Here is a 22,312-nt window from a genome sequence, read left to right as displayed (position 1 = left end):
ATCATATGCGTGTCTATACAGTACATATTACAACGGCATACACGTACCATAATTTAGTAAATGTTTCCTGGCTACCACCCATGCTTTATCAAATGATATTGTCAGTTTCAAAATAGTGTTTCTGAGGTGATCTAATAAAGTGATACATTAAACAAGATGTAAGTGGCAAGATATTATCACACACCATTATTCAGTTTCATTAAATATTTTTTAATGCTCATTTCCAGTGCTTTTCCTTGGTCAAATCTTTGATGAAACTGATCAAACAACAGCTTTTGCAGATACAGTATATCAGGCAGGTACTGCGTAACTCTCAAAACTGGTTCCTACATAGAATACTCGCAATCAACCTGACTGCTATATAATACAAGCTCACCAAGTGTAGAAACTGTTTTAAAATCTTTAGACCTTTTCCAGTATTCTGTTGCAATATATGAGTCAAATGTTCTAGTGTTATTCTAGTGCGATATCTCCACAAAGCTGGTTGGATGTCTCCACTGTGTACAGACATCTTCTCATATATTGTGAAGAAAAGGGCATCATGTTCTAAATGGTGATAGTCACAATTATGCATAACTGACAAGCCCAAATATGTTTTCTTTACTTTTTAATACCTTGACTATCATCATTTGCAATCAAGTGCAGAGCTTTGCGGAGATGTTTTTGTGTATCTTGCAATACTGGAAGCATGCAAGTTTTGTAGAACTGTTTTTCCCACTGCTCTCTCAATTGTTTGCTACTTAGACTAGAATCACACTCTAAAAGTAAACATGAATAATTGTTACAATTTTTTATCAAGTCACACAGTAGTGTGTTGTGCGGCCAAGAAAGCCGGCGACCACACCGTGAGTATATTTGCAGGAAGAAAGAAAAAACAGCTTTTTCATGCGTACATAGCTCCATGGCCCCTTCTCCAAAGCACACCATTTTTACATTATAGCTGTCCCCCAGGTAGGGTACGCCACACAGCAAATTTGATTAAATTCACAACAGCCATTTGCGAGATATGGGCATTCAAAATTTCTTCGTTTTTTTTTCTTATGCCGTACGGGGGCTTTGATTTCTTTTTGCACACTTCGCAAAAATTGCTATAAAATGCAAACATGTAACTCGATTGCCTCGATCTTTGGCACAAATGAAGAGTGTGTAACGGTGGATTCATGTACCAAGTTTGTTGTGAATCTGAGGAATATTCAAGGAGTTATGAGCATTTATTCACGTAAAAAAAGATCAAACTTCTGTCACGGCTACAGGGTAAACCAAGTATAGGAATAACTTGAAAATTGGTGTGTAGATAGGCTGATCATCGTAGCAGTGCCGTTTGATAGTTTGAATAGCAATCGAGTTACAGCGACAAAGTTATAAAGCAAAAACCAAGCAAATGTAAAATCGCAGGATCAAGATACTCTAAATGAGCAGTCACCACAGGGTTAAAAAGGTGTGCAAAAAATGTCAAAAAAAAACTTGCCAGAGTTTGAACCAGGGACCTCCATACCTAACACCTGCATCCTTAGCCACTGAACCACTGCTACGTTGGTTGATCACCTCACTTAATTTCTGCTTTATAAATGAAATTTCTAGTTGAAATCTGCTTATAATCAAACGTTTGTAATTTCATAGATCTACCAATAGAAGCACTAGACTATTCTAGAACATTTTATGTATGTTTTATTAGAAGTCCTCAAAAAAATGTGCACTCTATTAGAGTATTTATTATCAAATATTGAATTAAATCATGCAATGAAATACATTTATAAGTCTGTCTTCAATAATCATCATTGTATCTACATAAAAAAGAAGAAATGTGAGTAAAACCAAACCTCAAAGTCAGCCATAGGCTGGTTTTGGGGCCTTATAAAGTACAAAATGAAGTGAAATCCACACAAAAACAGTCAAGCTGTGAAAAAATGGTGCGGCCTTGGGTGAAAAAGTTGTGAAATCAAAGGTGGCGGACAAGAAATGGCTGCAATAATGTTAATGCTAAAAATTTTTAATAATGGCTGTGTGCATTGTAAAAATTTATTAGTATTAACATCATTGCAGCCATTTCTTGGCCGCCACCTTTGATTTCACAACTTTTTTCACCCAAGCTTTTTAAGGCCGCACCATTTTTTCACAGCTTGGCTGTTTTTTGTGTGGATATAAATACCAGGAAACTGTTGCAGTTGTGAAATATGCCTAAGGAAAATATGAACAACCAAGATGGCATCATCTTTGTTGAGGTTAAGAGATTTAGACAGTACATCCACATCTCTTTGAAGATGCTTCCAAAAGAATTGTGCTGTGTATTCTCCTGGAATACCGGGATGTATAATGCTTGCAAGTTCAGTAAAATCATTCTAAATTGTAAAAAAATTACATAAATGTATAAGAAGTATAAAGAATAATAATGACTTACATTGTCAGCATTAGAGCTACTCCACACTAGAACAGCATGTAGTAATAGTCTTAATAATGCACACCCACTGGGTGGAAGGCTGCGTTCTGGTTCTGGTAGAACACTTCGTCTTTCTGGACTACCCAGAACATGTCCAGTGTGTGTAGTATCTCCTCTGAAACATACAGTTAAAGTTTTACATAGTAGCCATCTTATTAATAAGACATCATACCTGCATTTTTAACAACTTGTTATTTAGCAACAAAATCACATGTGGGCAAAAATTAAATGTGTGTATATGAAGAAGATACTCTACTATCTTGATTATTACATGAAGGCCATTAGTATTGCCAATTGCACAGATGATCACTTTAGGGACGTAGCAACAAAATTTTAAGCAAAGGGGTTAAGATGGCGGTTACCTGGAAGTCGTGGTTTTGAAGCCATTGCAAATGAAGCCATATGTCGTGCCACAAATATTCATTCATTGCATCATGTGATTAGTGTTTATGCAATAATTAAAATGGCTGTTGCGTGTGCTAAGGCCCATTACCTTGTAATAAGATGAAATTCGTTACTGTTTTGTGAATATTATTAAAGAAGACATTCACTAAAGTAAGTAGAGTAGTTTAGAACCTTTGTTCACCGAGATTCGGGTGCTTCGCAAAAAATTTTGGCAGCATATATATGTCATTTGTGGTTTTAGCATGGTATGTTAGAGTGTTAGTACAACTTTCTGCGTCAGTTTTTTCTAGTATACTAGTGAGGGAGACCTCTGTATTTGTGTAAAATAAGCGACTGGTATTTGTGGCATGGCTGCATGTCGAGAAAAAAAGGTTTTTGTACCGCCTGTCGAAGTTACAGCAGGTTTTAGACCATTTTGCGGTGGCCAAAAGGACTTCATAGTGCCATAGCCATGCTTCAGCCTGGAGCTTTGTTGATCACGCCCTGCTTATGCTGCTAAAGAATAGATCCCATGATTTACCTTGCTGTAATGTGCAATGAGTTTTGCGTAAACTGACGCCGAAAAGATTTTTGCATGTTTGTACAATCAGTTCTCTAGCACCGCTGTTCAATCTTCAATGGCCATACAGACCAGCATGTAGATAGAGGAAGAGCTGGTCTACAGTCTGGTTGTATTCACTTTAGCGTAGTTCTCCAAATTTGTTTATAACTGAATTTTAAAAATATCCTTCAAACCGGAAATTGTGAGGTAACCGCCACCTTAAGAAGTGTGGCAACTGATTGATACAATTTTTACAGTTGATATGATTTGCATGCTGTATCCAGATCTGGCGGCATGCTCCCACGCAGAAATTAGTAGGCAATCACAAAAAGTTTCATGCAATTTTGGCTGTTACGAGTACAATTATTTCCTAATTACACTCAAATGTGTGCGATTACCTATACAAATGAAGTAGGGACCCAAGCAATAAAAGCTACTGAATCAAGATATATGAATGATGGTATTACAACACAGTCCTGTGGGAAATATTATTTGTCCCTACTTTGGCATGGTTTTATGACATGCCAATGTAGAGGGCTGTGTTGTAATACCATCATTCATATATCTGGGGATTATGAAAACCCGGACCGGACCGGACCAAAAGTCAATTCTCCAGGTAAGCAAGATTAGCCATGTTGTAAATATTTACTGCTATTTACATCCTCTATGGCGCTTATACACCACTCACCTTGCAGCAACTCTGCCAAGCACGTGGTCGTGATGGTTGAGCAACACGAAGTATCCACTGTAGAACTAACTAAGCTAAAACACCGTGCTTTACTACATGATCGCTACAAAGCTACGTATTCTCCTGCTGTACTTGCATAGAACTGGCACACACGAGTGGCTGCACGAATTTGTTAGAGTCATGCGTTTCACTCTAGAAATCTATCCTAAAATAGTTTAAGTACTGCCTACCTTGCTTAACTCCATGTGTTATCTATCACCAAATGGATTTCGAGACAAGTTTTAGTTTCAATCACTTTGCATAGCACGACTCTAATAAATTCAGGCAGCGACTCATGTGTTTATTTGTGCCAGTTCTATGCAAGTACATACAGTAGAAGGACACGTAGCTTTGTAGCGATCATGTAGTAAAGCACATTAGAAAGTGTTTTAGCTTAGTTAGTTGTTCTACAGTGGATACTTCGTGTTGCTTAACCATCGCGACCGCGTGCTTGGCAGAGTTGCTGCAAGGTGAGTGGTGTATAAGCGCTATAGAGGATGTAAATAGCAGTAAATATTTACAACATGGTTAATCTTGCTTACCTGGAGAATTGACTTTTGGTCCGGTCCGGTCCAGGTTTTCATAACCCCCTCATATATCTTGTCTCACTTGTTTGGATCCTTACTTTATTTTAAATTACAGTGGAACCTCAGTTATTCGAGCACCATTAACCAAATATTTGAATGCCAAATTAACCGTTCAATTAGAGTATTTTGTCAACAAGTGTATGTTTTATGTGCAAAACTCTGTATATAAAAGTATGGATGTTCGATTCTACAAACTTTTTAATTATACGAACACTTTTCCCCTCAATTAGTTTGGATAATAGGGGTTTTACTGTAATACACTGGTACAATCAAGTTTACCTGTGATGTACTGGGTTATTCCCTGCAGCTAAAGTATGACTAACTCCACCAATTGTTGATCCACATTCAGGACATCTGGCCTGTACTGCAGCTCCTCCACACTAAAGCAAAGTTTAAATTACACATCACATCAGTGTTAAACAAGGTGTTTTAAAAGCCTGTACTTGCCAAGGATATCTGCTATGCATATGAAAGATGCATTAATATACCTTTTACCATGCTAGCAGTTCAGCTTTGCTGTTAAACAACAATTTAGAGGACAACAATTATTGCAAAACCAAAAATGAAAAAAATAGTGGTAAGGGTCCAAGAAATAAAAGCATTTGTTTCCAAATTTTTTTATTCTCCAAATCGTAAAAAAGTCAATAATTCAAAATTGCAGTACATTGTACTACTCAAAATTATTATTGCAACTATTTCAAACGTGTAATGTACACTGCAGATCAGCTTTGTATATTATTATTATCATAAGCATTATTTATCTGCTTAACAATGAATAACTTACATCTCCTATGTGATAAGGATGACCCTTCGGACAAGCTAAAATTTAAGAAAATTTGAAACAGCACACATTAAAAAACAGTATACACACAGCAAAGCAATATCAAATACAGCCTTACAGGTGTCTGAATATAAAAGCTTTTTTTTTAAAAATCATTAAAACCCATATTTTGGTCTGCCTGTCTCACTACCTCACTGCCTGATTACAGTTGCAAGGCAAGAGGCCAAACAAAGCATAGCATGGCCACCATTTTATGCCACAACAACAAACTCATGAGTGGGATATGCTTTTCATAGTTCTGACGAATGTCTACCTTCTGCACTATGCTATTCCTTTTGTCTTCAATTAAATGGTGATCTTCAGGAAACTATATAAAGGAAATGATTTCTGCATTGACACTTTCCTTGAAGGAGCACAACAAAACTATTTGAGGTGCTTAGCGGACTGTAGTATCCCTGGTAGTATTGCAGAGACAATTATAACGGTCGGTCACCAGACATTCGTCAGGCTAATTGACCTGTTTGGTAGTCCATTAAGCTATTTGATCAGTCATCACTGTCTGGTCATTAGTCATGGCTTCTGTAGGCAGACTTTCCTAACTCTATTAGCCAAACCATAATATCAATGAAGTACCTCACCAGACAATACAAGAGCTTGAGAGGGACAAGAGTTATGTTGCATCACTTCACCGTTCTGTATGTAAAAGGTTTTAACAACACATACATTCACGAAGGAACTTCTCCCCAGCTTGGATCACTGGCTCATCTAATAAAAAGCTAAGTAATGTGATTGAACATGCCAATAGTGATGCACACAAGGGGCTGCTATGTCAAAACTGAAGGATGAACAGGTGCCTAAAACTTGAAAAACATTAATCTTACAGTACTCATTTTTCAAAAATTTCCCTGGGGGGCATGCCCCCAGACCCCCCTAGAAACTATGCACTTCTCCTGTCATGTCTGACCATCATGATAATATGTCAGACCAATTTTTTTGTATGTATTGACACAGTGTCAGACCACTTAAAATAAGTATGATTGTCTCTGTATCGGGTAGCAGCTAATATAAAACAAATACAATAGGCCACACCACCTTAAACGATCAGAACACCCCATGACACCTCTTGCTGAGGCCATGCCACTCAATGATCTAGCTCCATAGAAAACAAGATGTTGTACCATACCCCCAGCTTAATTTACTGCATAGCTGAGTATATAGCGATATCGAGATACTCTAATACAGCAGTCACAGCAAGTAGCTATGCTTTAACGAAAAGTTAACAAACTATATATAGTGCAATAAAAATTATTAATTTAAAGGGTTCCAGCAATATGAAACAAGAGATGATGGTAACTACGAGGGAAATCTCTACTTGATATAGCTACCATCATCTCTTGTTTTACTACTTTTTATCGCTGGAACCCTACTTTATTTTTAAACTAATAATTTTTTATTGCACTAGTTACAATGATACATCTCTTAATTTATAATTGCATATACATACAATGATAACAGTGGCATTTTGTGTATAGTTACTCGCCATATCATTTTCATTATGTTAGCAAAAAGAACTTTATTAACCACTTACTGTAATAACTTCCTGCCATAATAGTCATAGCATGAAACAAGGAGTCATCTGGCATCGTTGGAAGGTAGGCTCCCTTCAAAATAAATGTGATAAATTTGACACAGAAACACAACTATAAAGTTATTTAGACACAGCATTTAGCAATCATTAAATTTACTGCATTCAACACTGATACTTCCTTTTGAAAACACCAATCTGTAGCACTAATAAAAGAGTTTACAATTATGATCTATCTTTATTACATCACAGCTTAATATCCTTTGTGCACAACATTTGTGGCTTATTTTCGGTTATTTCAGGATGCAAGTGTCAACAATATGCTGAAGGACCCAGCAGAGTGTTTCGAGGTATCAAGGAAGTTTGGACTTCCTAATCACTCCATCCTAGCTTTCTCTAGTGGGAAGGTTATATAGTTAGAGTTGGTCTTCTAGAGTTCCTTTCTATTGTCTCCACCTTGATATCTGACAATGGGGTCTCACATGGTGGGCCAGCCCTTCTCATCAACAACCCGTGACAGTTGACAATCAAGCAGTAAGAAATCAAATTCTAAAACAGATGTCACCAATATTGTAGATGACATAATTTAATTGGACGAGAAACCTTATACACCTGTAGTCTTAATGATATCTTAAAACCAATTTGCATATATTTTTTATATGCCCAGTAAAGGACTGTGTAAGTTGTTTGCTGTGTTTTAAGTTATTGTGATTCTGTTGAGTTATATCTAACTGTTAGTGGACCAGCCATTATCGAGGTAACTTACTACAGAGTGACCTTAGAGCTAGTTAAGCTCAATCTGATGATGGACACGTCAAGCATGTACGTATTGTAACATGTGGTAATTTCACAATTTAAAATATTTCAATCATGCCTTGACCAACAATGAAAGGAAAGCAATTCTCAACAATTTTCATAAACACGCCATTATCCTTCAAAGCTAGACAAGTTTTTTTTTGTCTTGAAGAGCAAGGAAAGACTCCTATTTTTTTTTGCAAGGAGAGAATTTACACTACAAGGTTTTCCATTAGATGTGTCTGGGCTTCATGTACGTATATCTGAGCAGGCCTCATTAATCCATGCCATCCACTACAGCAAAGAGTGCATGGCATCTTCAGAAGAGATTCTGTTGCTTTTAACCTTGTGGGCTGTGTGGCCTTGTTCTCCTTAGAAAGCAACTTGGTCCAAAATACTTCGACCATGAAGAAGAAAAAGGCCTTCAAGTAAACTGCAGCCATCTCTGGTTATTCTTGGTACTAATTTATGTAAGCCTACTACAGGCTACCACTGCTTTTATCGTATGGCTACTAATCTCACAAACACAACACATGCGTACACAGGTAGAACAACTAACGCTTATAATGTCACCTACTTGCATAGTTGATGGAACATTTATTAATCTGACAAAAGGCTGAAGAAAACCTTCCTGCCTCTTATGAGTTAACATTACAGCAGAATGGATGACCACATCTCTCAATGATAAATGATGAGCATTTTCACTATCAATATGAAGTCTTGCAAATTGAATCTTTTGCATCAATAGGCCAGTCATAAACTGCATCTATATATGTTTATGTATATGTACTTACTAAAATAATGAATATCTCACCTCCTTACTCAGAATTGTACGATTTTGTACCACTGCAAACAAAATTTTCATAGCCTAGTAGAAAAGATTATATATACATTTGAAGATGGTTATAAATGCAAAAGTAGCTATACCTCATCTGGAACTTGCTTGGCTTGAACAGTGATTTGCTGATACAATGCCAGTGGAATTACAATTGAATCATCTGGAGTAAACTCCTGTTAACAAACAACACAAAATATATACACACTATTGCAAGCAAAGTACATACCGCTCAAATGTAACGTCGTCTTGCGAGAGTGCGAGTGATTAAAAAACTTGTTAATTAAAGGGTGTGGCACCCATTTTGCTCGCAAGTATTCATCCCATTTCGTTTGGGATGAATACTCATGAGCGAAACAGTTGCCACACCCTTTAAGTAACAAGTTATTTAATCGCTCACACACTCACAAGACAACGTTACATTTGAGCGGTACCACGTGTATCTATAAACACGCTGCTCCATTCATTTATATATTTAGCTGGGAGCATCATACACATAGTATTACTGCAATGTCTGATGAAACAAAAACACTAAATTTTTTAGCACAATTAACACTTTTTGTTTCATTGTAAATAATTTTTGTAATCATACGAAAACCTCTTACATGAAACATTTTTTGCACAGATTCCAAACATTAACTAGCTTCCAACTAAGACACAATAACAATTACTACTGTAGCTACCAGTGCTACAAAAATTTGAGATACTCTAATTGAGCAGTCACAGAACAAATTTTGTTCAATGCAAATCTTATGTATGAAAATATTTATACAAAAAGTTTTTCATGAAAAAATTTTTGCACAGAAATTTAAAGCAAACTATGGCATGACATGGGTAAGTAGTAACATTCCCTTAGAATCTTAAATAAAATTTTGTCATTCACTGCCATAGTAACATGCAAATTGGTGTGGTATGCATTTGACTGATACCATACAATATGGTAGTACTTTATAGAAGGTATCATGAAGGTTGCCCAAAAATATTATCCAAATACCAACTATGCTTTTGAATTGGTTAGGCATAATCAAGCCAAATAACCTGAAGTGGAATGGCTACTTCACTTTTCAATAATGGTAGTCAAGGCACACATTGAGCCATAATTCCATAGTTAGTATATACTCACTCAATAATCTGGATTGATTGCAGAGATACTTCTTGTATGACTCTTTGTAATGCTGTATAACCAGGGGCGGCTCCAGGGGGGGTTCTGAGGTTTCCAGAAACCGGTCAAGTGTATTCAAGCAGTTAAAAAATCTATTTTGCATTGATTTGGAAAGGCACAAGACGGTCAGATTGAGATACTCTAATAGAGCAGTCAATCACTCTAATAAAGCAGTCACAGTATTCAAAGAAGCAGTGTAGCAAGCAAGCTATACTTTATCATGCAGTAATATTATAGTTAGTGGAAGGCGGAACAGGCAGTTATTTTTTTTGAAGGTCTTCACAAAAGTCTAGCTATGCTCCTGATCAGAAACCAATCACCAAAAAATCCTGGAGCCATCTATGATAACGGGTGCATGAAACATAGCTGGAATGACCACACAGATTTATTTTCAGTACTCAAATGTTGGGGAGCGTTTTCAGTCACTCAATTGAGATTTATAATGCACCTGAAGCCATTCTTTCTTCTAATGTAGTATGCATTAGTCCACCAGTTATAAATCATAAAAATTGTAAGGAAAAATTACCAATTTTACATTATTTTATGTAAATAAAAAGTAATGAAACAAGAGAGGTCATTGACACTTGCAGCTATACTAGTGGACATTTAATCCCAACTTCAGTCATGGTAATTAATACCATTAACAGGCTGTACATAAAAAGGAATTAAATGTACATTAGTATAACTGCAGTTGTCAATGACCTCCCTACTTTTATTTCTATCCTACTAAATGTAACATTTCTAATTCATTACATTGAAATTCAACATGAAGATTATATACAAATGTATACCTTAATAGCTGCTTGTAATTCAGAGATGTCAGAACCACACAGTGTTAGAGCAATGGCCTCACGAACATTTTTGTAACTTTTGCCATACAGGACATATGAGTCAACTGTTGCACTCTTCTATAAACAAGAATAGACATTCTCTATACAAAACTTTGCACAGATGCCTTTTTTGCAGGCTGCAAACTATCAGGTATCAACCAGTTAAATCCTGAGTTGTCCATTAGTGTCTTTAAAATCTGCATGCCAAATTGTCTTGCGATATATTTGATTAAGAATTCATGTGGTTGACCATGATAACTATTTAGACATTCGAATTTTACTTCATCAAACAAATAGTCTAAAGTGCTTTTTGCTAATGGTGACTGCAGTGTTCCGACATCACCACTGGTGTGGTGGTATTCTGACAAACAATTAGCAGTAAAAGACAAGCCATATCGTAGACACGCTATGGCTTCCAAATACTTCAGAGTAATAGTACCATCAGAATCTTGATAAACACTGTGACCTTTTCTGATCATTTCTAATGTAAATTTAATTCTGTTCTCCAACGATACTATTCCACTTGAATGCATAAAAATGGAATCCTACAGATGTGAGACATATGTCTTACAACCAGCTAACATCTTTGCTTAATAAATTTCAAGGAATACAATAAAGTCAAATAATGACTTAGTTAATGATGCACATACCTCAAAACACTGCACACATAGAACATACAAATCTTGATCTTCCTGTGCTAAATCTTGTGATCTCTTAAAGTATTCTTCCAGAAGAGCTTGTACATTAGTGTAGCTACCAAAAAGTAAAAGTAATGTATTTCATTTAGTAACATAACAAAAAAAGCTTATGCAAAACATTCAAAGTGTATTAAGATAAATGACACCTATTTATTTAATGCATTTATGTTCTATATGTTGTACTTTTGTGGAGAGGGAGCTGATCGTGGAATAAAGGAAATCATTTGAGTAGACTAAGTATTACATAGTCTTTCCTTAATAATGTAGTTACTTGCCAGAAAAACTATTACCTTAATTAAACAGCTACTTTGCTTACTAGCAATCTATACCAAAGACAGCCAAGCACCCTTTTTTCACAACTTGACTGATTTGGTATACATATCACCTCTTTTGTATTTACAAACTCCAAAGCTTGTGGCCTGCTTTGGGGCTTATTTTTACCTGCCTTTTTCTACAGGAACAAATAACAGGAAGAAAATCTATGGTATGTGTACTTATTTTACATTACATCTCAATGATTGTTTAATCTGGTTTCTTCCGTAAGGTTCTTCTACATTTATTAACCAATCTACATACCATTTTATCTCATACCTTAGCAGTTTGCCTGGTAGGTGTAATAACAAATTATTTTTTATTTGTACAACCCTAATCACAAACTTTATTGCACATGTTTGGGTTAACTCTATGGCTATTATCCTTCAAACTACAAATTTAAAGCTGATGGTTACTCTATCAACAGACCAATCTCCATTCTTTCCTTCCAGTATAGACACAACAGAAATCGGTCTTTTTATCAAACAATCGGTATAACTCTATCATTGTTCACTGGATTTGCACGAAAATTGGTACACTGAAACCTTACTTTCAGTGATATTGGATTAGGTATTTGTAATTTAACTGTGTTTGTTAAGTGTGCAAAAGAAGGAGAATAACAACAAGAAAAAAATAAACTGCAACTATGGTTGCTTGTGTCTCAGGAATGGCTACAGCTATTTTATAGTCTCCCCTACCTGACAGGCAACTCCACTGTAAAAATCACTACATTTGAATAAAAGGGCATGGAGCTACATATGCATGAAAATTGTATTTTTGTTCTTCCTATTAATGACATAAAGGTGTGGTATGGCAGCTTCTTTGCCGCATAACACAATATCATGTGTTTTCATTAGTATAAGTGCACACATTTTGTCATGAAAATAGCTTGGCCTCATATGTCTGGCATCACTCTTATTCTTTGATGTGGTGTTATAGATGTTCCCCAATGATGAATTATGTTACAAAACAGTTAACAAACAAGTGTACCGAAACAAGCTTGTAGGGATATACAAATAGAAAGTGCTTAAAAATGGAGATTGTCAACCAAAGTTCACATTTAGTCCCTACTTTAACCAATATAAATATAGCATGGCTTCAAAATTCTTAATTGAATATATATATGACTGCTCTATTAGAATATTTTTATTCAAGTACAAGCTAAGCCTACTCTAAAATATTCATTCTCCCTGGCTCTTTACTGCTACTAATGTAACTGGTTTTAAACTAGTTACTATATACAACAGTATATATGATCAAAATAATTTTCAAAATTGCTGAGATGAATCATTACATACATTGTTGTCATGCATGCAAACAGCTTGAAGTAATGACTTGAAAGTTGGTCAGTACCTGGAATAACCATTGTAATGTAAACTTTTTGTGGTTTGACAAATTTGGGATAATGGACATGGAGTTATAACAAACCATGTGTAACAGATGTGTGATCTAGTTTTGTGAATAAAAAACAATAGTTTATTGATATAGGAGTCTATAGCCATCACTGCACTCTTTTTATGGAATCATGTGAGCTTGAATTTTAAAACCAAAGCTATAGTCAATTACCTAAACTCTAGCATAAGCTGCAGGAGATATGATCTTATAACTGGAGCAGGATCTGTTTTTTCATTGTTGAATGGTGACAGTATTCTAGTAGATCTTTTTTCAGCAAACACAATATCCATCAGCATCATTATTAAGTCATGATCAGGAGGATTAGGCATGTTTGGTTCAAAGCAAAGAGTAGATACGACTTCCATAAAGAAAGAACAACATTGATGTCGAAATCCGATATGTCTCTGTAATAGCCTAAAAAAAAACAATAAGTTTGTAATAATAAGAACATGGTATTATGACAGCTGGCTCTTACTGAGATTCATTAACTTCTTGACCTCCTGCTTGAGTCTCGTCTTCTCTGTAATGTGATTACAATTACTGTGTATAGTGACCAGTTCTTACATTTTCCAAGTTTTCCTGACATTTATATCCAAAGAATCTACAACTTTTTTCACTTTCAGTAGAGTAGCCTTAGACTGAAAGTTTGGCTTAGCTAAATACTAAAGTGAAAGTAATGGATATGGCAGGTATATATAACATACATCATGTTATTTTCAAACTACACCTTTCAAACATACTTAATATAAACAGGCTGTAGGACCATGTGTCCTGTAAACCTTCAGCACTTGTGCTGTAAAGCCTTAAAATATGAATAAATACAATACATTCTAGTAGGGTTTGTATTATCCTAACATAAATATCAACCAGAAACCACTTTCACAAAACCTTCACAGTGTCTTGACAGTATTAATCAGGCACAACTTCAAAACAACCTAAACTGGTTTATTTTTTAAAGGTTATTTAATGGAATTTGTAGTGACTGACTGACTTACTAACTTACTTGATAATGATTTCATATTTACAGTTTGGCTCAATATGTACCTTTTGGTACACTGCCGGAAGTACAATGCATGTCAGTCTGTCCTTTGTGTCTCATCTCAGTAATGCAAAGGTTTCAATTTGCAGGTAGCATGTCAATGGTTTTGTGTGGTGTGGTCTATCATGCACAAATAATTCATAATTTTCATACCATATCTGCATGCACGCTTCATGTATTGTTCTCTGCATGTAGGGCTGTGCAAAAAGTAGAAATAGCAATTATAAGCGGGCACATTGTTTGGCATGTCTAAGTCGTCTGGCACCATTCTTTCCTTTGATCACTAACAAGTAAGTGTATAAGACAGTAGAGATCACTATAGTAACAATTTAAAGTGCTGAAACATGGGAGGTCATTACCAGAATTGTAAATTTAATCCCTACTTTAGCCATGATGGTTTATTGCTAATTATATGGGCTAAAGTCAAGATAAAGTTCACACCTCAGGCGATGACCCCTCTTGTTCAGCAACTTTTGTTATTATCATCCCTATTAATTTAACTATAAACTTATTACCGCCCATAGTCTTTTAGCTGAAATAATGATTTGATCTTCAGTGAAATTCAAACTGATGTGTTCAGCAAACATTTTGATGACACACATCCTCTGCCACTTATGCCTGCACATAAAACACCATAACATTATACCCACTACAAGTATTCACATACCTGTTAGCAATTCTTAACTCTTCAGCTACGGTGTTTGGTTCAGTTTCAAAGCTCAGTACAGTATCAATCACATTGCTTATTTTATGCAACTTTCTAATCCAGTTCTGAACAGTATGGTGATCCCATTGGTTAAATTTTGGTGCAAAAATATCTAACACTTCCTGTACTGCAAAATATGCCAAATTCTATGAATGAAAGCAAAGAAGTACCTGTCAACCATTTAACAGAATCATATGTACACAAAATATGTTCAGCAGTTGATGCAGTTTAATTGGTGAGGAATTTATGTAGCAAATTGGTAAAACTAGGTGCATCCACTTTAAACAATGCCAAATAATATGAACATTAATGCTTCATGGATAAAAGGGAATCCTATCCAAACAAATAGTACTAATATGGTTACATAGTGAAACCACCAAGAATAGCTAATCCCTAACAAATAAACCACAACAATAAAGTAGGTGTCTGAACACTGACAGTATATTTTGGCAAACAAAGACAATGTATTTAGTAATCAACTAGTATTTTTTTTAAAAAATTGTTAATTTATAAATGAAGTAGGGATCTATGCAATAAAAAGTAGTGAAACAAGAGATGAATGGTGGTATTACAGCATAGCTTGGTGGGAAAGTCCCTACTTTGGCACATTACATTGGCATTGAACAAAATAATTATTATAGCTAATAGTTATAGCATTTGTAGTTATCCATACATGTATGGATAGTAACAGTACAGTTTGGTCTTTGCCAATTACTTAGCTATAAAGACAAGGCATACGTAGCTATGCAATATGCATGAAACTGGTATAGTTGCAATACCTTGTTATTTTACAGTTTGTTCACAACATACCATTTCAGCAGCAGGGTATGGGACAGTCTTAATGAGCACATCAACTATACTGGGTTCCATGGATATCAACTGTTGAAACTGTTGGATATGAGCTTTGACACCATCATATGCAACATGTACAGCAATGAGCAACTCAAGAAGATTTCCACTAGAATGAGTCTTCTGTACAACTGAATCAACAGCTTGACGAACCAACTAAAGGATAGAAGAATAATAAAAATTGTGAATGGGCATTTTCGGCAGTTAAATCAATAAAGAAGAAAGCCACATGATACAGATTTTTTGAAACATACCACTGTATACAACTGTCACATGGATACAAAATGTAATACAACACAACTGCACATGTACATGTAGCAATAATAATTTGATGATGTTGAAGCATGATACTGTCATACTCTAACATACCTTTCCCAAATTAAACACCATGCACAGAACTAGATGGCATGGAATGTCAATCCTTTGACCAATGACATGCAAAATAACACATAACAGTACAAATGTCAGGATTCATAATGTATACGTATCAAATATTTAACAAAGAAAACTGAGTATCAAGATAGTGAATATACTTGCTACACATACCTCAACTTCACATTCTTGGGTTGTCCTGTATACAGATTTAACAAAATCAAATAGGTACAAGTTGTATAATTCCAAGCATTCTTCCGGGTGACTTGAAAACTTTTCATCATTTAGAAATTCACCCAAGGCAGTCGTAGAAACCAAATCATATAACTGAGTATACAGTAGAACTCCAAATTGCGCTAAGTAGAGAAATATCACATAGCAATGTCAGCAAAATTGTCTTACTTAGTGTTTAACACATAAAGTCACATAACACACTTACTTGCAGTAGCAGTTGCATTGTTCCACTGGGAGTCAATAGCATTCTTTACCAGCCAAGAAAATGGAAACTTGCAAATGTAATCTGGGGATGCTAGTAATGTTCCTATACCAGGAACTTTTCCTCTGTAGTTCTGTTGTTGTTTTTGGTTCTTAGCTACAACATCATCGTAGGTAAATCGGCAGACTTGTTTGTTTGAAAAAATTCCTAGCCAAAGTTGAGCAATAAGTGAAGACTGACCATCCTTCACGTTATGAATTAGACTGAGGTTATAATTCTTATCAATGGAGCCCAATATCTTTGCAAATATTGGTACTATGACTTCATCAAACTTTCTAGACAGACAGTTTATGAATGTACCACCTTGTCTCAATTTCTTAGAGTCCACTGACTCAATATATGCCCAGTCTTCAGCATTAGGCATGTCAGAATCTCTCTCGGACATCACATTACTGATGTGATCAATAAGGATGTGATGAAATCTTCTTTCCCCTAACAGATATGGCTTGATGTAAATAATAGTTATATTCCAGTACAAGAGTCCTAGCTATTACCCAAATTTGAGGCAAAGCTAAGGACAGTCAAGAGTGATAGCTAAGATATTGCTCTGGGATATATATCCCACTGTGAATCATAACCTATAAATTATATTTATTCATTAAGCAACTAAAGATACAAGTTGTGTCAAATTTAGTTCTACAGTGTCACTACAATTTTAGAATGATAATTCATAAATGGCTCTGAACACAAAGTGGTTATGTGTAGGGACCTAAGGAATGGTACAATAATCACTGAGCTTTGGATAGTGGCTTTTGACTATGTATTGTGTGGCTCTTGCTGCTGGGCTTCCTGATCATATTAGTGCTCACTTAATGCTAAAATAACTCACTGGAGGGGAGTCATGTGGGGTGGCTGTGTATGTGTGTGTGTGTGTGTGTGTGTGTGTGTGTGTGTGTGTGTGTGTGTGTGTGTGTGTGTGTGTGTGTGGAGGGGGGGGAGGAGGGGAGTCATGTGGGGTGGCTGTCAGTTATAAATTAATTAAAAATTACTAGACAGATGCTAAAGCATGTGGGGGCGAGCCTGAGCTATGTTTTATTTGATGTTTGATTGCATATAGCTTAAGTTGAGTAAATTTAGCAATATGTTAGTGATCTCATAATTACATTGGTGAAAATAGCTAATGGGTATACAAAAATTAGTGATTTTGTTAATACATCAAATATCAAATATGCCTAAAATAGCAGTTATCAACCGTGCGTTTTGCATGCATGCTTAATATGTAGCTATATGAAATTAAGAACGCGCTAATCAAAAGGTTGCAGGTTCGATGCTCAGGCTGGGTTCTGTACTGTTGTTTCCTTGAGCAAGAAACTTTACTTCCATTGCTCACAGCCACCCAGCATTCGGACCTGTGTGGACAGCTTTGATTGTGGCAACAGGTTGACCACACGCATACAGTTTAATGATGTTATGCTCTACTACAGCTTCAACTGTTGGGAAAAGATGAAGGACATTATTAAAGCTAGATGAATCAGAAACGTGAGCAGGTGTTCTTGTCAAGTGTCTCCAGTCACTCTCAGTTACTTCACAATTCCTTAACCACATTATTAATAAATTTAGAGTCCTTTTTAGCCAATCATGTAATTTTTATTTTGTTTTCAAGTTTGGCAAAGCACTGACCCACTGCATCCGTGAAACATAAGATTAATTTGTCATGGCTTTAGTGATAAACCTTGCATTTCTTTCATCTCGTGATTCTTGGGCTCTTTTTTCTCTATCACGTTCTTTTCTTCTCCTTAATCTCTCATCTCTTTCCATGTGTGCGCGGGTGCTACTGTGCACGTGAGGTAGCTCTGGGACCACTACCAAGTGTGGGGACTTTCCGATTTGTATAGGAAATTTAGTTTGTGCACGCGACGTATGTACCATTTGAACTACCAAATGTGGTGCTTTCCAGCTTCTGTTGGGCAATTTTTGTACACGCGACGTATGTACCATTTCAACTACCAAGTGTGGGGCTTTCCGGTTTCTTTTGGGAATTTTCGTGCACGCGACGTACGTACCATTTCAACTACCAAGTGTGGGGCTTTCCGGTTTCTTTAGGGAATTTTCGTGCATGCGACGTATGTACCATGGCCACTTGACAATACTGGGGCTCGCTCAGGCTCGCCCCAATTAACTGTACCTTAGTGTGCAAAGCATTTCAGGGAGGGAGGATCTGAGGACATGCACACCTACAGGAAATTTTTGTTTTGAAATTTCAATTGAATGTTTTGAGATTGAATCTAAGAGCATTTTCAGTGGTACACTTGAATAGGATACTCCTATCATACAGTACAGTGGTACTGTATATTAGGGATCATTGAGGTTTGCACTTTCTCGCAAAAAAAAAGATTATCCAGAAACCAGCCTCATGGCACCTTGACAGTTTTGGTTAGATAAAAACACCCATTCTTCTCACTGACAGCACAAAGTATCGATTCATGGTAGCTAGCATGTGATGGCTTCCCTATGTCTGTAACGGATATTGTCAACGTTTTTCTGGATTGATTGCAGAGGAGCTCCTTTTTTGTTTGTAACGCTGTGTAATGGCTGAACAATGTGTGAACATATCTGAAAATGAAGTGTGATGGCTACTTCACTTTTTCAGCAGATGGTTGGCGATGCGATCAGACAAAAACTTCAAGTATAGTATCCATGTGGTACATGCTGGTTCACCAGTCATAATTATGTTAAAAAGTAAATTCAGTTAGGGATCACAGCCATAAAAAGTAGTGAAACGAGGGAGGTCGCCCGCACCTGAAGATATACCAGTGGACTTTTAATCCCTACTTCAGCCATAGATATAGACTGAAAGTCCACTGGTATACCTGCAGGTGTAACATTTTTTATGGTTAAAATTCCTAATTATTCTGTAATATTATGGAATTGACTAAATGAATACCATTAATATACTGTACAAGTACATATATCAGTAAATGAAGGAATTTTAGATTGACCCATGCACTTGATTATGTATAGATATATGTGTTTATGGAGACAGATTGAATAAATGGCAATATATACTATATAGCAGAACCACTGAATATTCTATTAGAGTAGTTAGGTGACTGCTCTATTAGAGTATCTCGATCACTTACGCTTTCAGCACTGATTCACGTAGTATTCCATTCTTGCATAATCTGTAACACAAATCATACTAAATCAAGGCAAAGTAAGTCAGCTAATGACTAAAAGAGGTACAATATTTGCTGTACATTAGCAACTGGGCATTGGAAAAAGTGGACATTGCCCCTCCATTCTTTAAAGTGGGAGGGGGAAGGGAAATTGCCTCTTCTGCCCTCCTAACGATGATTTTGATGTCTGTATACACTTGGTATGATTCTAATGATTGCCATGACAGGAATTAGGAAAACATGTGACACATGCACCCATGAGTATCGAATTGGCTTAGATACCTACTCATGGGTATCTATTGGATTTTAAAAACATCATCATGACAAAACTTCAAAGCATACTATGCATGACATATATAGTATAATTAGAAATGTATGAACAGGGTGAAGCCATGCACATAAAAAACACCATTGATATGTGAGACCGAGCCCTCTGAAAAAAAAGTAATGTTTCTCTTATCAAATTACTCAAATGCTGTCCCATGCAATGCACGTGTAAAATAAATGTTTTATAATACTTTTAGGAAGTTAGATGAAGGTTATAACTAACAAAATCATTGGTAGTTTAAACAATACCCACACAGAAGTAAAGTATTTTATGTACACCACATTCATAAAGTAGTAAAACACTAAACACATACCGTCATAGTCAGCATCTTCACTTGGGATCAAATCAATTAGTAATTGTATTCTTCCAGTAGTTCGTTGTCTATTTTCTTCATTGTCCTGAAGACGAGATGCAGCTGTTTGGATTAGCTTGTGTATTCTTTTGGAAGCATTGAACAATGGAACTCCAGCAGAACTGCTTTCAGCAATAGCATTACTTGTAACATTAGTGCTAAATATTTTACTCATTGAGTGGTAAAATGCACTGGGTAGAGTAAAACTAACATCCTTAGGTGGACTAAGGTCATCAATGTGAACTGAATACCACTGAGCTCCTTGAAACCCTACAAATTTGGTACCTCCAACTTGTTTGGGTAGTTGAACAATAAAGACAACATGAGTTGCTTGTAGTGGGAGAACACATTGGTTGCTGCTGGAATTCATCTGTACTGCAGACACTCTTTCATCAATGATACGATGTCTGGCACAAGCAATCAAGTCAATGTTAAGGTGACCAGCATCACATTGAATTATAAGTAGGCAATCCTCTCCAGTACGACGTCTAAATATTGGTCTAAAAACAGAAGTTATAAATTACTTGAAAGATACCATATTCATACAATCTTATCATATAGTATGGTAGTACTGCATAGTAGTGATCCCCCCAAAAGTGACCCAAATTGCTACCCATTAAAATCATCATAGAAATATCTTAGCACCTTTACCACTGCCAGATATAGCATTAAAATAATAAAACACTTACAGAAGAATGAACACTGAATTAAAAAATAAAAACAAATTTTAGTCTGCCTGCCTGCCTGCCTGCCTGCCTGCCTGCCTGCCTGCCTGCCTGCCTGCCTGCCTGCCTGCCTGCCTGCCTGCCTGCCTGCCTGCCTGCCTGCCTGCCTGCCTGCCTGCCTGCCTGCCTGCCTGCCTGCCTGCCTGCCTGCCTGCCTGCCTGCCTGCCTGCCTGCCTGCCTGCCTGCCTGCCTGCCTGCCTGCCTGCCTGCCTGCCTGCCTGCCTGCCTGCCTGCCTGCCTGCCTGCCTGCCTACCTGCCTGCAGTTGTAAAGCTAGAGGCTAAATGATGCATCATATGGCCACCATATTATGCCACACAATTACAATGCACCAGTGGCATGTGCCTTTTGGGGTTCTGATGAGTGCCTGTCCTCCACGCCTTAATTTTTCTTATCTTCAATCATGCTAGTCGTCATCTTCACACAATAAAACCATATTGAGGAGTTAATTTTCCATATCAACACTTTCCATATCAAAAGTATTTAAAGTGCTCAGATTGCTGTAAAGACACCTACACAAACCCTAACCATAACTAGACTACTGACTGATATATAATTAAAGCTAAACCCCTAACTAACTAAAACTATGTGTGTACTGGTAAATTGTGTTACAAACTAACCATTTACCTGTAGTTTTATAGAATGCCAATGTTCTGTCCTCAATGGGTTCTGTTAGGATTGACCATATACCGTTCATGTACTAGCAGCACCAACTGCCTGCCTGCAGTTGTAAAGCTAGAGACTAAATGATGCATCATATGGCCACCATATTATGCCACAATTACAATGCACCAGTGGCATGTGCCTTTTGGGGTTCTGATGAGTGTCTGTCCTCTGCACCTTAATTTTTTTTATCTTCTATCATGCTAGTTGTCATCTTCACACAATAAAACCATATTGAGGAGTTAATTTTCCACCTCAGATTTGACCTTTGGTGACCTTTACAGGCAACTTTTTCAATAACTTTTATAGGTTTTACAGCACAAGTGCTGAAGGTCTGTAGGCCACCCGGTCCTACAGCCTGTTGATAAAAGTGTTTGTAAAGGTGGAGAAAGGAGAAAAAATCCATGACTGGCATGACCTAGGCAGCCTTGAACCTGTAGCCATCCGATTAACGCTCAAATGCTTATAGGAGTCTGTCAGGCAGCCTTTCTCCTTGTCAATTTCATGTATATGTATCCATAAGAACTCTAGAGAGTGATCAAAGTACCCTATGTGGAACCAAATGAACATTAGTAT

General features: G+C 36.6%; 1 protein-coding gene across 1 annotated transcript in view; it reads right to left on the bottom strand.

The window, feature by feature from the left end:
• Positions 1-22,312, bottom strand: part of LOC136261922 (E3 ubiquitin-protein ligase rnf213-alpha-like) — a 132,326-nt gene that overhangs the window by 16,901 nt on the left and 93,113 nt on the right. The window contains exons 53-76 of the mRNA XM_066056016.1: positions 20,310-20,848; positions 16,496-16,984; positions 16,231-16,412; positions 15,646-15,840; positions 14,797-14,981; positions 14,645-14,747; positions 13,655-13,752; positions 13,566-13,610; positions 13,262-13,504; positions 11,336-11,438; positions 10,811-11,230; positions 10,647-10,763; positions 8,786-8,869; positions 8,673-8,726; positions 8,436-8,624; positions 7,067-7,139; positions 5,482-5,516; positions 4,977-5,077; positions 2,399-2,552; positions 2,150-2,339; positions 615-758; positions 377-546; positions 185-326; positions 48-131 (exon numbers count right to left, since the gene is read on the bottom strand). Of these exons, the coding sequence (XP_065912088.1) occupies positions 48-131; positions 185-326; positions 377-546; positions 615-758; positions 2,150-2,339; positions 2,399-2,552; positions 4,977-5,077; positions 5,482-5,516; positions 7,067-7,139; positions 8,436-8,624; positions 8,673-8,726; positions 8,786-8,869; positions 10,647-10,763; positions 10,811-11,230; positions 11,336-11,438; positions 13,262-13,504; positions 13,566-13,610; positions 13,655-13,752; positions 14,645-14,747; positions 14,797-14,981; positions 15,646-15,840; positions 16,231-16,412; positions 16,496-16,984; positions 20,310-20,848 (4,139 nt within the window). The remainder of the gene's footprint in view (positions 1-47; positions 132-184; positions 327-376; positions 547-614; positions 759-2,149; positions 2,340-2,398; positions 2,553-4,976; positions 5,078-5,481; positions 5,517-7,066; positions 7,140-8,435; positions 8,625-8,672; positions 8,727-8,785; positions 8,870-10,646; positions 10,764-10,810; positions 11,231-11,335; positions 11,439-13,261; positions 13,505-13,565; positions 13,611-13,654; positions 13,753-14,644; positions 14,748-14,796; positions 14,982-15,645; positions 15,841-16,230; positions 16,413-16,495; positions 16,985-20,309; positions 20,849-22,312) is intronic.

The sequence above is a fragment of the Dysidea avara genome, chromosome 7, assembly GCF_963678975.1.
Source record: "Dysidea avara chromosome 7, odDysAvar1.4, whole genome shotgun sequence".
Taxonomy (NCBI): Eukaryota; Metazoa; Porifera; class Demospongiae; order Dictyoceratida; family Dysideidae; genus Dysidea; species Dysidea avara.
This window is presented reverse-complemented; position numbering and strand designations above follow the sequence as displayed.